At 34.6% G+C, this 12,574-nt stretch overlaps 2 protein-coding genes across 2 annotated transcripts; one reads left to right on the forward strand and one right to left on the reverse strand.

Annotated features, from left to right (window-relative positions):
- Window positions 1,133–1,723, reverse strand: LOC109820537 (cysteine proteinase inhibitor 1-like). Its single transcript, XM_020386698.1, has one exon. It carries the CDS (start codon window positions 1,696–1,698, stop codon window positions 1,294–1,296), a length of 405 nt encoding a protein of 134 aa, XP_020242287.1. The 5' UTR covers window positions 1,699–1,723; the 3' UTR covers window positions 1,133–1,293.
- Window positions 10,473–12,263, forward strand: LOC109822066 (glutathione S-transferase T2-like). The gene is made up of 3 exons (XM_020388230.1): window positions 10,473–10,641; window positions 11,249–11,650; window positions 11,726–12,263. Exons 2-3 carry the CDS (start codon window positions 11,249–11,251, stop codon window positions 12,053–12,055), a joined length of 732 nt encoding a protein of 243 aa, XP_020243819.1. The 5' UTR covers window positions 10,473–10,641; the 3' UTR covers window positions 12,056–12,263.

The raw sequence follows: 12,574 nt of genomic DNA on the forward strand, positions 1-12,574 counted from the left end.
TAATGATCCTCTTGTCTTTAGATGGATTTGAAAGATATTCCTCCCCTTAAAAATTTTGGCTATCCTCACAAAGTTTTTAATATAATAGTACAAATGTTGGGGTTGTGAGTTAGAATGTCTTGTGGCTGGGCATTTTATGATGGGCTTTATGTTGAGATTCTTTGTGTATATACATTTCTAATGTATACAGTTCTCTATACAGGAATAATAAATGTGTATATCCAAGATTATAAGCATGTATGGAAAGATGCGCTCCTTCATTGGATGGATAGAGTATTATTTGCTAATTTGTACGTTGGTCTATATAAACCGGATCTCCACAAATTGGCGGTCCATGTGACTTGTTTGATTTATAACCTCTTGTCTGTTTCTCACAAACTCAGACTCGTTTTAAAGTTGACTAGACCAAATTCTTATTGAAAGTAATCGTGTGGACCATTAGATCTAAACTTCAAAGTTGCGGTGGGTATTATATTTTTATATTCTAATGTGAATGGTATTATTTTTTTAGAAAATCCGGTTTAATTTTATGACATATTGCTTTGATACAATCTTAAAGTTATTTGAACCATTACACTAAAACTCCAAAGCTGTGATGAGAATTAAGGGTTATAACTTTATATTCTGACACTTCTATACTACTGTAAGAAGGGCTAAATATCTAATATTTTTTTACAAGTCTTTTCCTAGCATGTCACATTTCTTAACATACGTTTGGTGAGCTTTAAATTTGAACAGTTGGCGGAGAAATCAATGAAACTTTGTTATTTTGTCCCTTTGTTGAACCGTGATTTGAATTCAAATTATTTTTTAATCTAAGAGTGACAGCAGTTTTGATGGTAAGCATTAGATTTTGAAATGAATCACAACTAACCATTAAAAATAATTATTTCTGCACTACTTTATGGTAGTGTAGAGGATCAAAATTTGCAATTGATTTGCTTTAAAATGCATAATTGTCTCCTAAGCAAACTTTTAATCACTACTACATAAAAAATACTGCTAAATCCATGACAGGTCTAAAGAGAAAAAAAGATCACTAATCTAGAAAAACAAAGATAAACCAACTACTTTATTATTAATATAACCAATTAGCCTTTACAACCACACGCATAGTCTCAAGATGCATTATTTCTCCTAACCACACTTCAAACCACAACAATCATCACACAGAAACCACAATTAGATCCAACACCAGTTAAAATAACACACAAAAATTTAGAACCAAAGCAGTCACTTTATTATAATAATTAATCGATCATTACAACCAAACACACTAAAGTCACATTATATTTATACCTTAATACCAACAGGCTTAAAGGAGGTAAGCTTCATAAATTTCTTCCAAGACTTCTCCCAAACAATAACCTCATACCTCCCAACCTTATTATTATGAGTAGTATCCTTGGCCTCAATAACAAGCTTGTAGTTGATTCCAGCCACAACTTGGCTCTCACCTTTGATCACTTTGGTGAACACAAGCTTGGTGTTGGCCTCTTTGTTGTGCTCACTCACCGCAAACTTACCAATCTCACCCAAGTGTGGATCGCTCAAGTTCTTTATTGGACGGTACCCTCCTAGTTTTGTGCCATGTCCTTTTAATTCTCCTCCTAATTTTGCAGCAGAGGAGAGATTTGCGAGAATTAGAATGGAAGAAGCAAAAGAAAGAAGAAGAACAACAAAGAAATTGGGCCTCATTTTCTTTTCTTTTTCTTTGTAATTGGACGGATTAAGGTGGTGATAGTGGGTATTTATAGAGGTTAGAGGGAAAATGGGGTGAGGTTAGTATGGAGATTGACACATATAAATTTTAGGGTTAACTATACAATTTTTTTTAGAACAAAGTAAAATATATTCTTAAAACTCTTATTCAGGAGACGTGACCGATTTTGTTAATGTTTATATCTAGCTAGCATATAAGTTACATATTTGCACGTGGATTTTTTAAAGATTTTTTTTTATAATTTTTTCGGATAGATGGTTGATTACAAGATAAACTCACTTTAAAATTGATTTTTTCTATGATCTGATACTCAAAGATAGTGTCTATATCATTGTCTTATTTTAAGGCGGTTTCTAAAAAATCCAAAAAGATTATGAGCGTTAAGATTTGATACTAAGTTTGGGGACAAGTTTTAGAGGTCGACGTGGGCCTAAGAAACGGGAAGGGGAAGCACGTTAAATGTGTTCTGGTCGGTTGTGTGCGCGAGTGGTTTTCACTTTGGAAGTTGTTGAGCACAGTGGGGCTTAGTTAATTTAATTGCGGCTCATGCCTGTGCTTAATTACAATATCATAGTAAGACTAGTCCAGCGTATCTATCGAAAATAATAATAAATAAATAAATAAGTAAGGCGTAAATGAAACCGAGTTTGCTTTAAGATTTGGATTTCCTATCGATTGTACAAGAGGTAGAAGTTTTGGGTTGTTATCATGATGTAGGCAGAAATACGAAGGATTGGACTAGGAATAAGTTTTAATTAGTTAATGTTTTAAATATAAATGAAATGAACGTGGACATTACTAGAAGAAGTCTCTTCACCTACTTGTGACTTTTAGTATTCTCTTCCATATCTATATAATGTAAGCCATGGAAGACAAAATATATGGAGAAATGAAGATGAATAAAAATGGGATGATCACTTTCTCCCTATCTCTTCTCTTCTCTATTTATTTATTCTTACATTTCATGTTCGATTCTTACTTATAACATGTGATGTATGTAGATATAACAATAAGATTACAACACATTATCAGCACGAAATCTCTAGCTAGCCGGTTCGTAATCGTCCGTTTAGCGTAAGCAATTTCAATGTTCAGCAAATTGAGGAGCTGCTTCAATTTGCCAAAATTGTTCCTGCGGTGAATCAGGTTAGCCTGATTTGTTTTCATTTTCATATATTACAAAAGAAATCATAGCAGGAATGGGCATCAAGCATATCTGAGTTGAGATTAGCTCCCGATAAGTTCCTAATACCCTTTGCACATATAGTATCTGGTCATTAGTTACTAATTAGTTTCCCCCCTTTTTGGTACTAGACATAACAATAGTATTAAGGCAGATATTTCATCACATGCAGATTGGTCTACATGAAATAACTAGTCGAGGAAATGAACTGTAATCTTGTGTAATCTTTTATGTATGTGCAAAAATATAGTATCAAGATTGATAAATAACGAGAATAATAAACTCAATGTTTGATAACCAGTACTTGTGTAATATATAGGACAAAACATATAGGATATTAAGGCTAAACTTAGCATGTTAAAACACATTTGATGAGAGGGAGTGTGTGTTTAACTGATCATCTCATATGAAAGATCCATATAGATACTAATCCTTGTAAATCAGTTACTAATCCTCCGTCAATTTCTGGAATTTGATTATGTGTGATACAATTATATAGAACATGAAATGATAACGATCCAATAAATATATTAAGCAACAAATTACTAGAAACATTCGGCAAATAATCAATAAAAATGTATGGACAACAAATTACTAAAAGTCACTTTTTCCCCCTTTGGTTAGGTCATAGTTAGCACAACATAACCTTCCAATTTGATTGGAACATCAATTGTTTTCCCTCCAGATAATTGTTTTTCCTCCAGATACTTGAATTATCAGATTGATAAAGGTGAAGAAGGGGAAGAAATGAACAAGAATACGACATGATTATATAATATAATTTTCCATACTAGAAGTTAGTTCATGACGCAGTGGGGAAGTGATAACCTCGGAATCCACCAAGGGTGTTCTCTGAATCCACAAAGAACGATCTTCGAATCCACCAAGAGTTTCGAATCCACGAAGAAATATTAAAAAAAACGAAATTTTATTAATCAAAAGTAATGCCCCTAGGGCTTACAAGACTCTTCTTAAATAGAAAAAGAAACAAGACTCCTACAAGGACTCTAATTCCTACAATGACTCTCAACTTACCAAAAATGGTAAAGAATTCCTAAAACATTAAAACTCCTAAAAAGACTCCTTATGATTAGGAAAGTCCTCCGGTCAAATCTGAGATCAAATCGGATTTGTTTCCTAAACAAAACAGACTCCTAAAATATTACTAAAAATAGTAAAAAACGAACAAAAATGCAAATATCTCTCAAACCGTAAGGAATTTAGTGAAACTGAGAACGCAAACCGAACCCAAAGGGCCGGTTTGGATGGCTCCGTCTCGTCGAGATAGTCGATTTTCATATATAATTCGTCCAATTCCGACGTATGGCGGTTTGGATGGCTCCGTCTCGTCGAGATAGTCGATTTTCATATATAATTCGTCCAATTCCGACGTATGGTTTGAAAGTTACGGCCGTTTCTTCAAGATAGTCGATTTTCATATATAATTCGTCCAATTCCGACGTATGGTTTGAAAGTTACGGCCGTTTCTTCAAAACAAGTTATTTTCTTCGACCAGGCCCGCATTTGGGCTTACGACTGTCCTACTTTGACATAAACGTGTCTACTAAGTGTTCTACATCAGTTCATCAATTTTATTGTCAAGGTCACCAAAGGAGGACCAGGCACTGTTATTCTTGGCCTTTTTCCATGTGCAGTAGACATTGTGAGATAACTACCTAATGTTATCAGTGAACTGAATTTTAGCATGAGGTATGTTCCGGATCAGCAATATTGAGCCCTTATATATTCATCAAATCATGGGAGCTTGATGATTTTGGTGATTATGTGTGATTTTATTAAAATGTGAATATTTCTAATTTCTCATGCACTAATCTTTCGTCCCCATGATTAGTGTACTGTGATATATGATAGTAATTATTACTTGTGTTTGGCCTCGAACATTCATTTTTACTGACACCCTTGTGATTTTTGCACGATTATATCTCTTGATTCTTTAAGTATCTTTGCCCAGAAGGCAAACACTTTTTGCACGATTATATCTCTTGATTCTTTAAGTATCTTTGCCCAGAAGGCAAACACTTTAAATTTTCTTTCTATCAATTAAGACATGAAAAATTAATGTCTCACTAAAAAAATTCACTTTTCTGAGCAATCCCTGAATGATCGCTTTGATCTATGGAAGCTAGTAATCTTCCATCAAACGTAACTGGCAGACTGAATCAGAACTTTTTGGATTTCAAATACATGATAAAATATGATTCAACCATGTGCCATATTGTCTAGCGGGTGAAGCTCACAGAATTGATTGAAAAGATTTTTTTTTCCCATCACATGCAAATAATATTGTACTCCAGCAGCAGTACATGGTCAAAAATTATGCCAAGCATTCTGCTTTGATATCTACATTTAGAGTTGTAGAGAATCACAACAAATTGTTAATGAGAAATCACAATGTTAGACTAGTTGGCTTACGAGTTGTGTTTGGAGCACATGCTACAAAATAGAAAATTACTTATACGCGTGGACAAGGGGGAGGCTATGAACATAGTAGGAGATCTTATCATGTAGCCATTTTTAGATTTTAAACTCTCGACTGAATACAATTCAACAAGTAACATTATACTCTTACAATAGTATAACTAAAAATTATATTAAGCATTATGAACTAATCCTTGTATTAATAGTTGTTAAAAACACAACTAGCTATTGTGAGAAACCATAATGCAAGTTTAATTGGTTCAATCGTAGTGCCTGAAGCACATGTCATAATTCAAACTAATATTCATAAGCTTGGACGATGGGGAGGTAGTGGATCTTATCGAGGTGGTCAAGGTAAACTATTTGGTTTTTCTATATTTGGATTATATGCATTTGTCAGACAATTTTAATTTATCTTGAGTTTGTTTTAAACTCTTGTGAACCTATGTGGTTTTTATTCATATGTGTATACTTTAGAATTTGTCTGACCTAAAATACACCATGTTACGATGATTTTTAAGATTTAGGGACCTAAATTCTTTTAAATTCTGGCATGAGCTATTGGGTCATCTTGGGCAAAATATAATTTATCGGATTTCCTTAAATTAAATGGGGCATTCAAACCAAATTCGACCAACTGCATATCAAAATTTTCCTCCTTTATCTAATACGTGGTGAAGAAGCGAAACATTTCCCATCTGCGTATTCTTTATTTGCAGTCCATGTTTCTATATCACCACCATAGCGTACCTCTATGGGACCTCGGTGAAGGTACATACATTATTTATGAAACTCCGTTAATAATTTAGTATCTATGGCCCATGTTAGGGGATTAATTTACAATTTGGTACGCTGACTGCATTTTTATTGAAGATCAATTCTCGACATTAGGAGGAGATTAGTACCTAAAATACAAAATAATGTGAAGAAATTCCATTGATGAAAAAGATCTTCAATATTTATATCCACGTACTAGTCAAACTGAACCAGAAGTTCACATGATAATCTGTTAAGAAAAGAGTAACTAAGCCCCATATTCATGTTGAGTATATCATTGATGATTTGGTACGCCAGAAGCGTACTGCACCAGAGGCATAGGAAACTTGTTAGTGAAAAAGATAAAAGTCCGCGGCACACCAAATCTAATATAGAAAGACAGTCACTCTCATAACCTCCGGAAGAGGTTCATCCTGAAGATGGAATCTCCAGTAAAGTTGCACGTGCTTGATAATCATAATACCGGAGATGCGGAACGACCAAATCTAATTGTTAAGGGAAACGACAAGGATTTGGTTGACATAAAATTAGAATTAAAGTGGCCACGAATTTGTGAAAAATGAGAAATATATAATAGAAATATAAAAGTTGTCGACAACATAGTTGTCTCTACAGTTACTCTTACTATCTCTAAAAATAATCTGGATCCAGAACCTAAGTCGGTAGCAGAGTGCTTGAAACACTCATACTAGGTGAGATGAAAAGTGGCAATTGTGGCTGAGCTGAACTCGCTAAAGTATTTTGAACTTGTAGTCCATATATCCCTACAGGATATAAATGGGTCTTCGTAAAAAAATAAATGAGAATTGTAAGGTGGTGAGATATATAGCGAGATTCATAGCTCAATGGGTTCACGCAGAGACCCGGCATCGATTTAGATATAAAACATTCTCCTATTAGTGATTGTATTACGTTCCGCAAGTTAATACCTATGACAGAAACTATAAATTTATATATGCAGTATATGTACGTCATGACCATATTTTTATATGTGTCATTAGACGCTAATATTTTTATATGAAAGGTCCTGATGGACTTAAAATTCCTGAATTGAGAGAAAACGAGAATTGCAACATGTATAGCACTAAATTGCAAAGATCGTTATACGACTTGAAACAATCGTGTAGAATGTGGTATAACCGACTGAGTGAGTTCCTCCTGAAGAGGAGATATGCAAATAATGATGTCTGCCCTTGTGTGTTTATAAAGAAATTCAAAAATGGCTTATGTATTATCTCAGTCTATATTGATGATATAAATGTTATTAGAACGCACAAGGAGCTTACAAAAGCTAGCTCATGCCTAAAGACTAGGGGTGTTAACGGAGCGGATACGGCTCGGATATGGCACTTACCATATCCATATCCGCTTACTCATCTCGGATACGGATACGGATACGGATATACATCGGTAAGAAAAATTCATATCCATATCCGCCAAAATCGGATACGGTTACGGATATAGATGCAGATATATAAACGGATATGCATGCGGATACAAAAAGGATATGAGAAAACTAGATAGTATTCAGAAAAATATAGTCATGTGATACAAAAAGAGTTCGTTAATATGTTCATTATGATTGAAAAGCTAAGATTAGACATCTTGATCATCAAAATTAACCACAAATCCATAATCTAAGAATCGAAACTATCGTAATAGTATTACCAATATGTATTCGGATTTTTTCGGATATGGATACGGATATTTCACTACAAAACCATATCCGCAACCATATCCTATCAGTAATAGATTTGAGTAACCATATTCGTATCCTAACGGATACGGTTACGGATATTTCCTCGAATACAGATACGGTTTGGCACCCCTACTAAAGATGGAGTTTGAAATGAAAAAACTTAGGAAAAACCAAGTGTTGTCTCGACCTACAATTCGAGAATGTTCCTAAAGAAATATTGGTATACCAGTCAACCTACCTGAAGAAGGTCAAGAAGAGATTTTTAATGAATAAATCTCATGAACTTAGCATACCAATGGTTGTTAAATCCCTTGAAGTGGATAAAGACTCATACAAACCTAAAGAAGATAACGAGGATACTTTAGGACCCGAAGTCTTGTATTTGAGCGTGCTATTGAAGCACTTATTTATCTTACAAATTGTACCATACCTGATATTGCATTTGTGTTACACTTGCTAGCAAAAATTAGTGCATCTCCTAAAAGGGGATATTGAAATAATGTTAAATATATCCTCTGGTATCTTCTAGAGATCTTTGTCTATTCTATAAAAGAAATCGAAATATGACATTGGTGGGCTATTCTGATGTTGGTTATATGACTGATCCCCATATTGCTAAATCTTTGACTGGTTATATTTTTATCTCCAGTGGTACTGTTATTTCTTGGAGGTCTATTAAGCAGACAATGTTTACTAGTTAAAACCACTCAGAGATTGTTCCTCTATATGTGCTCCATGCGAACGTGTAAGGTTCAAATCGCTGATAAAACACATTTGATAATCGTGTGGCATATTAGACAAGGATATTACCCCCGCTGTCTTTTCTAAGAACAATGTAACTTGTGTTGCATAAATGAGATGTAAAAAAATTTTATCCACTTGCACTCGAAAATAACAATGAAATTAACATAGATAAGTTTGTTCTAAGTAGTGACAATCTAGACGATTTGATCACCAAATCCCTTAATACATTAACTTTTAATTTTATGGTATCGTGCTTGGTCACCACGGTATGCATAGACTTGAATGTTTGTTGTCTTGAGGGGGAGCGAATTATTTTTCAGAATAATCCTGAAGATCAAACCCCGAAAGCGGTGGTTGTACTCTTTTTTTCTTAGCTAAGTTTTTGTCCCACTAGGTTTTCTTAGCCAAAGGTTTTTAACGAGGCAGCTAATGCAACACAAGTTTGGATCCCGAAGATCTATAGTTGTACTCTTTTTTCCTTTGCTAAGTTTTTGTCCTACATGGTTTTTCTTAGCGAAAGGTTTTTAACGAGACAACTGATGTAACAGAAATAATGTATGTATGTCATGTACTCTTTTCCTCGACTAGTTTTTCCCACTGGGTTTTTTCTAGCGAGGTTTTTAACGAGGCATTGACATCATGCAGTAATGTCCAAGGGGGAGTGTTTTAAATATAAATGAAATGAATGTGGATATTACTAGAAGAAGTCTCTTCACCTACTTGTGACTTTTAGTATTCTCTTCCACATCTATATAATGTAAGTTATGGAAGACAAAATGTATGGAGAAATGAAGATGAATAAAAATGAGATGATCACTTTCTCCCTATCTCTTCTCTTCTCTATTTATTTATTCTTATATTTCATGTTCGATTCTTACTTATAACATGTGATGTATGTAGATATAACAACAAGATTACAACAGTTAAAATATAACACAAATTATAAATTTTCCACTCAATTTATAATATGTGTGAGAGGGAGGGGGATGCGTTTAATGAAAGAAGAAATGGTCAATATGTCCACTCAATTCAAAGTTACCAATTTGCCCAACACAAATATAAATTTTCCTAAAAACTCAACTAATTATTGAGGAATTTTCAATCCTTCCTTCACTTTCCCCTACTCTGACCATGATTTCTGTAGAGGAACATGGATATATGGTTGGCTGACCTCTTGTTTTTCCTTTGCCTGTTTGGTTCGTTTCCTTCATTTTCTACAAATGATTTTCTTTTACTTTTTTATGTTTCCTTCACTCATGAAAAGTGTTTTTTGTGTTTTTTTGGCCAAAAAATATAGGCTGAAAGTATTTTCCACCACTTTTCTTAGTTTGGTTCAACTTGAAAAAAGAAGAAAACAAATGATATGTGAAAAGATTCACTCACTTTCTAGTGTTTGGTTCAAATGAAAAAAATAAAAAATTATGACTATGATCACCATGGTGTGCTTACCACCATTATAGGATAAATTTATTTCCAACATAAATTGAGAGATGAACATATATCAACCGTCACCTAAAAATATTTAAAATTTTAAGGGACTAATTTACAATTTATAAAAAAGTTTTAAAGTAGTGATTTGCAACATATTCAAAGATTTGAGGGGTTAATTCCAAAATCATATAATCATCTCATATGGCCAAGCCCGACCCATTTAACCAAAGCACAGTTTGCCTACCTCAGTGTCCTCACTCTCTCTCTCTCGCTCTCTCTCTCTCTCTTCACGCCACAAGAACCTCCCCTTCAATTTTCTAAGAATTTCAAAGAATCGAAGCCTAGGGTTTCGTTCTTCTGATCGCTGCTTCCTCCATGGCCATGGCCGCCACGGCCCTCAACTCCCTCTCCGTTCTGCTGCTCCGCCCCACCTCAGTCGCCGCCGTCTCGTCGCATGCTGGCGCCCGCGAATCGTCGGTCTCCGCCGCCTCGCTGGGGGGTTGGGAGTAGGGTTTTCGACGGAGTGCAGCGACCTGAGGATCTTTAGGCGCCGCCAAGGAGTGGCGTCCGCTGTGGGGCCCGCGACATCGGCAAAAAATTGTGTTTTCCCCCGAAATCGGCAAAAAAAAGAGCTGAAATTTTTCGGTATAAGAATCCTATGTGGCCCCTTAACTTTATTTCACTTCTCTTTTTATTTTTTGCAAACCAAACATATGATTGTGAAAGAAAATGTAAAATTTTCTTATGTCGGTTTTTTGGGCTCTTTCTGCAATTTTTGTGCGAAACAAACAGTCCCTTAGAGCAACTCCAAGAGGCTCCTCATCCTTTGTCCTTGATCAAATTTGGGGAGTAGGAGTTGAATTATAGGCTCCAACAAGCTCCCTATCCCATATTCCAAATATAGGGTGCTTGTGGGCATCTTCCAAATCAAAGACAAGTGAGAGGCTCCCTATATGCACAATGACAAGCAACGGTTCATAAAAGCAACGGCCATATTTGCATTCAAACCCCTCTCATTCTCCTTTCATCTATAAATATTGCATCTTTGTATAGGATAAATTAGTTCATCTCCTAATTTAAAAGCACTTGACATTATACTATTTTTCTTTAAAGGTAAGTAAATTAGTTCATCTCTTAATTATTTTATTTCTCTCATATTTTATACTTACAACTGATTTATTAGTTTTCATTTCATTTTTAATTTTTTAAACTAATTATAGTGTTGACATTAATTTGTATTATTTTTGGACAGATGGATTATTACACTTCTCTACTAAATGAGGGATCATTGTCTGATAGTGGTCTAGTAGATGAAAATCCCAGTCAATCTGTTATGCCAGTTGAGTCAACTGAAAATAATGTTTTTAGAAAAACCGGACGGACGAAAAACTTCACCGTGGAAGAAGACATTCTACTTGTATCTGCATGGCTCAACATAAGCACGGATGCAGTGCAAGGGATCAATCAAAAAAATGAAAGATATTGGCAAATGGTGCATGGTTACTTCCATCAATTCAAGAATTGTGAATCTCAACGGACGGCAAGTTCTTTAATGAAGCGTTGGTCGTTAATTCAACTTTCTGTAAATAAATTTTGTGGCTACTATGCTCAAATTTCAGCAAGGCAACAAAGTGGTATTAGTGAGAGCGATAAGGTATTAATTTCATTCAAAAATTTTAATATCGTATTTACATATAATAATTTTTAAGTAGGCTTAATTTTTAAATAGGTATGTCAAGCAGTGGAATTGTACACGAGCATCCAAAAACATCCATTTCAATTTCTTCATTGCTGGAGAGAATTAAAAGATGCACCAAAGTGGAGAATTGATAGTTCTAAAAAAAAATCTAAAACTCCATACAAATCTGGTCATGCAAGTTCTAGTCCTGCAAGTTCCATTCCTTCAAGTCCAGATACAATAAATTTGGGAGAAGATGATATTGCTCGTGATACCTTTTCCGAAGGATTGGAAAGACCAATAGGAAGAAAAGCTACAAAGGAACTGTTAAGAAAGGGAAAGGGAAAACGTGAGTTTGATACAAGTATGCCTATGGCATAGAAATTTGAAGAGTTCGTTGAAAAGCTTGATGTGAACAATCAGAAGAGACAAGAACAACTTGACAGAATATATGTTCAAGAACAAGAGAAGATTCTTATTAAGAAAGAAAAACTTCGATTGGAACAACAAAGAGAAGATGAAAGAATCATGTCAATTGATACTAGTAACATGGATCCAATGCAAGCAGAATATTACAAACAACTCAAGATGCGAATCATTGCTAAAGGAATTGATGGTAGTTTTAATTAGTTGTCATTGTTTAATAAGTATTATGTTGTAAGCTGTGCTATTTTCACTATGTGTGTTTTTATGTTGTTATGTATCATTTTCAGTAATTAAGCTTATGTTATTATGTGTGATTGAATTAAAAAAATGGGAAAATTGTGTCCAGGCCCCAAAAGTGGGAACTTCATGTGATAAGCCCCCACATTAGATCTAAAACTGAGGTGGACAGAACTACCACGCCAGACATTAGGACTAACACTATCAATTTAGAACTAACACAACAGACAATAGAAC

Source organism: Asparagus officinalis, chromosome 8 (genome assembly GCF_001876935.1).
Source record: "Asparagus officinalis chromosome 8, Aspof.V1, whole genome shotgun sequence".
Lineage (NCBI taxonomy): Eukaryota > Viridiplantae > Streptophyta > Magnoliopsida > Asparagales > Asparagaceae > Asparagus > Asparagus officinalis.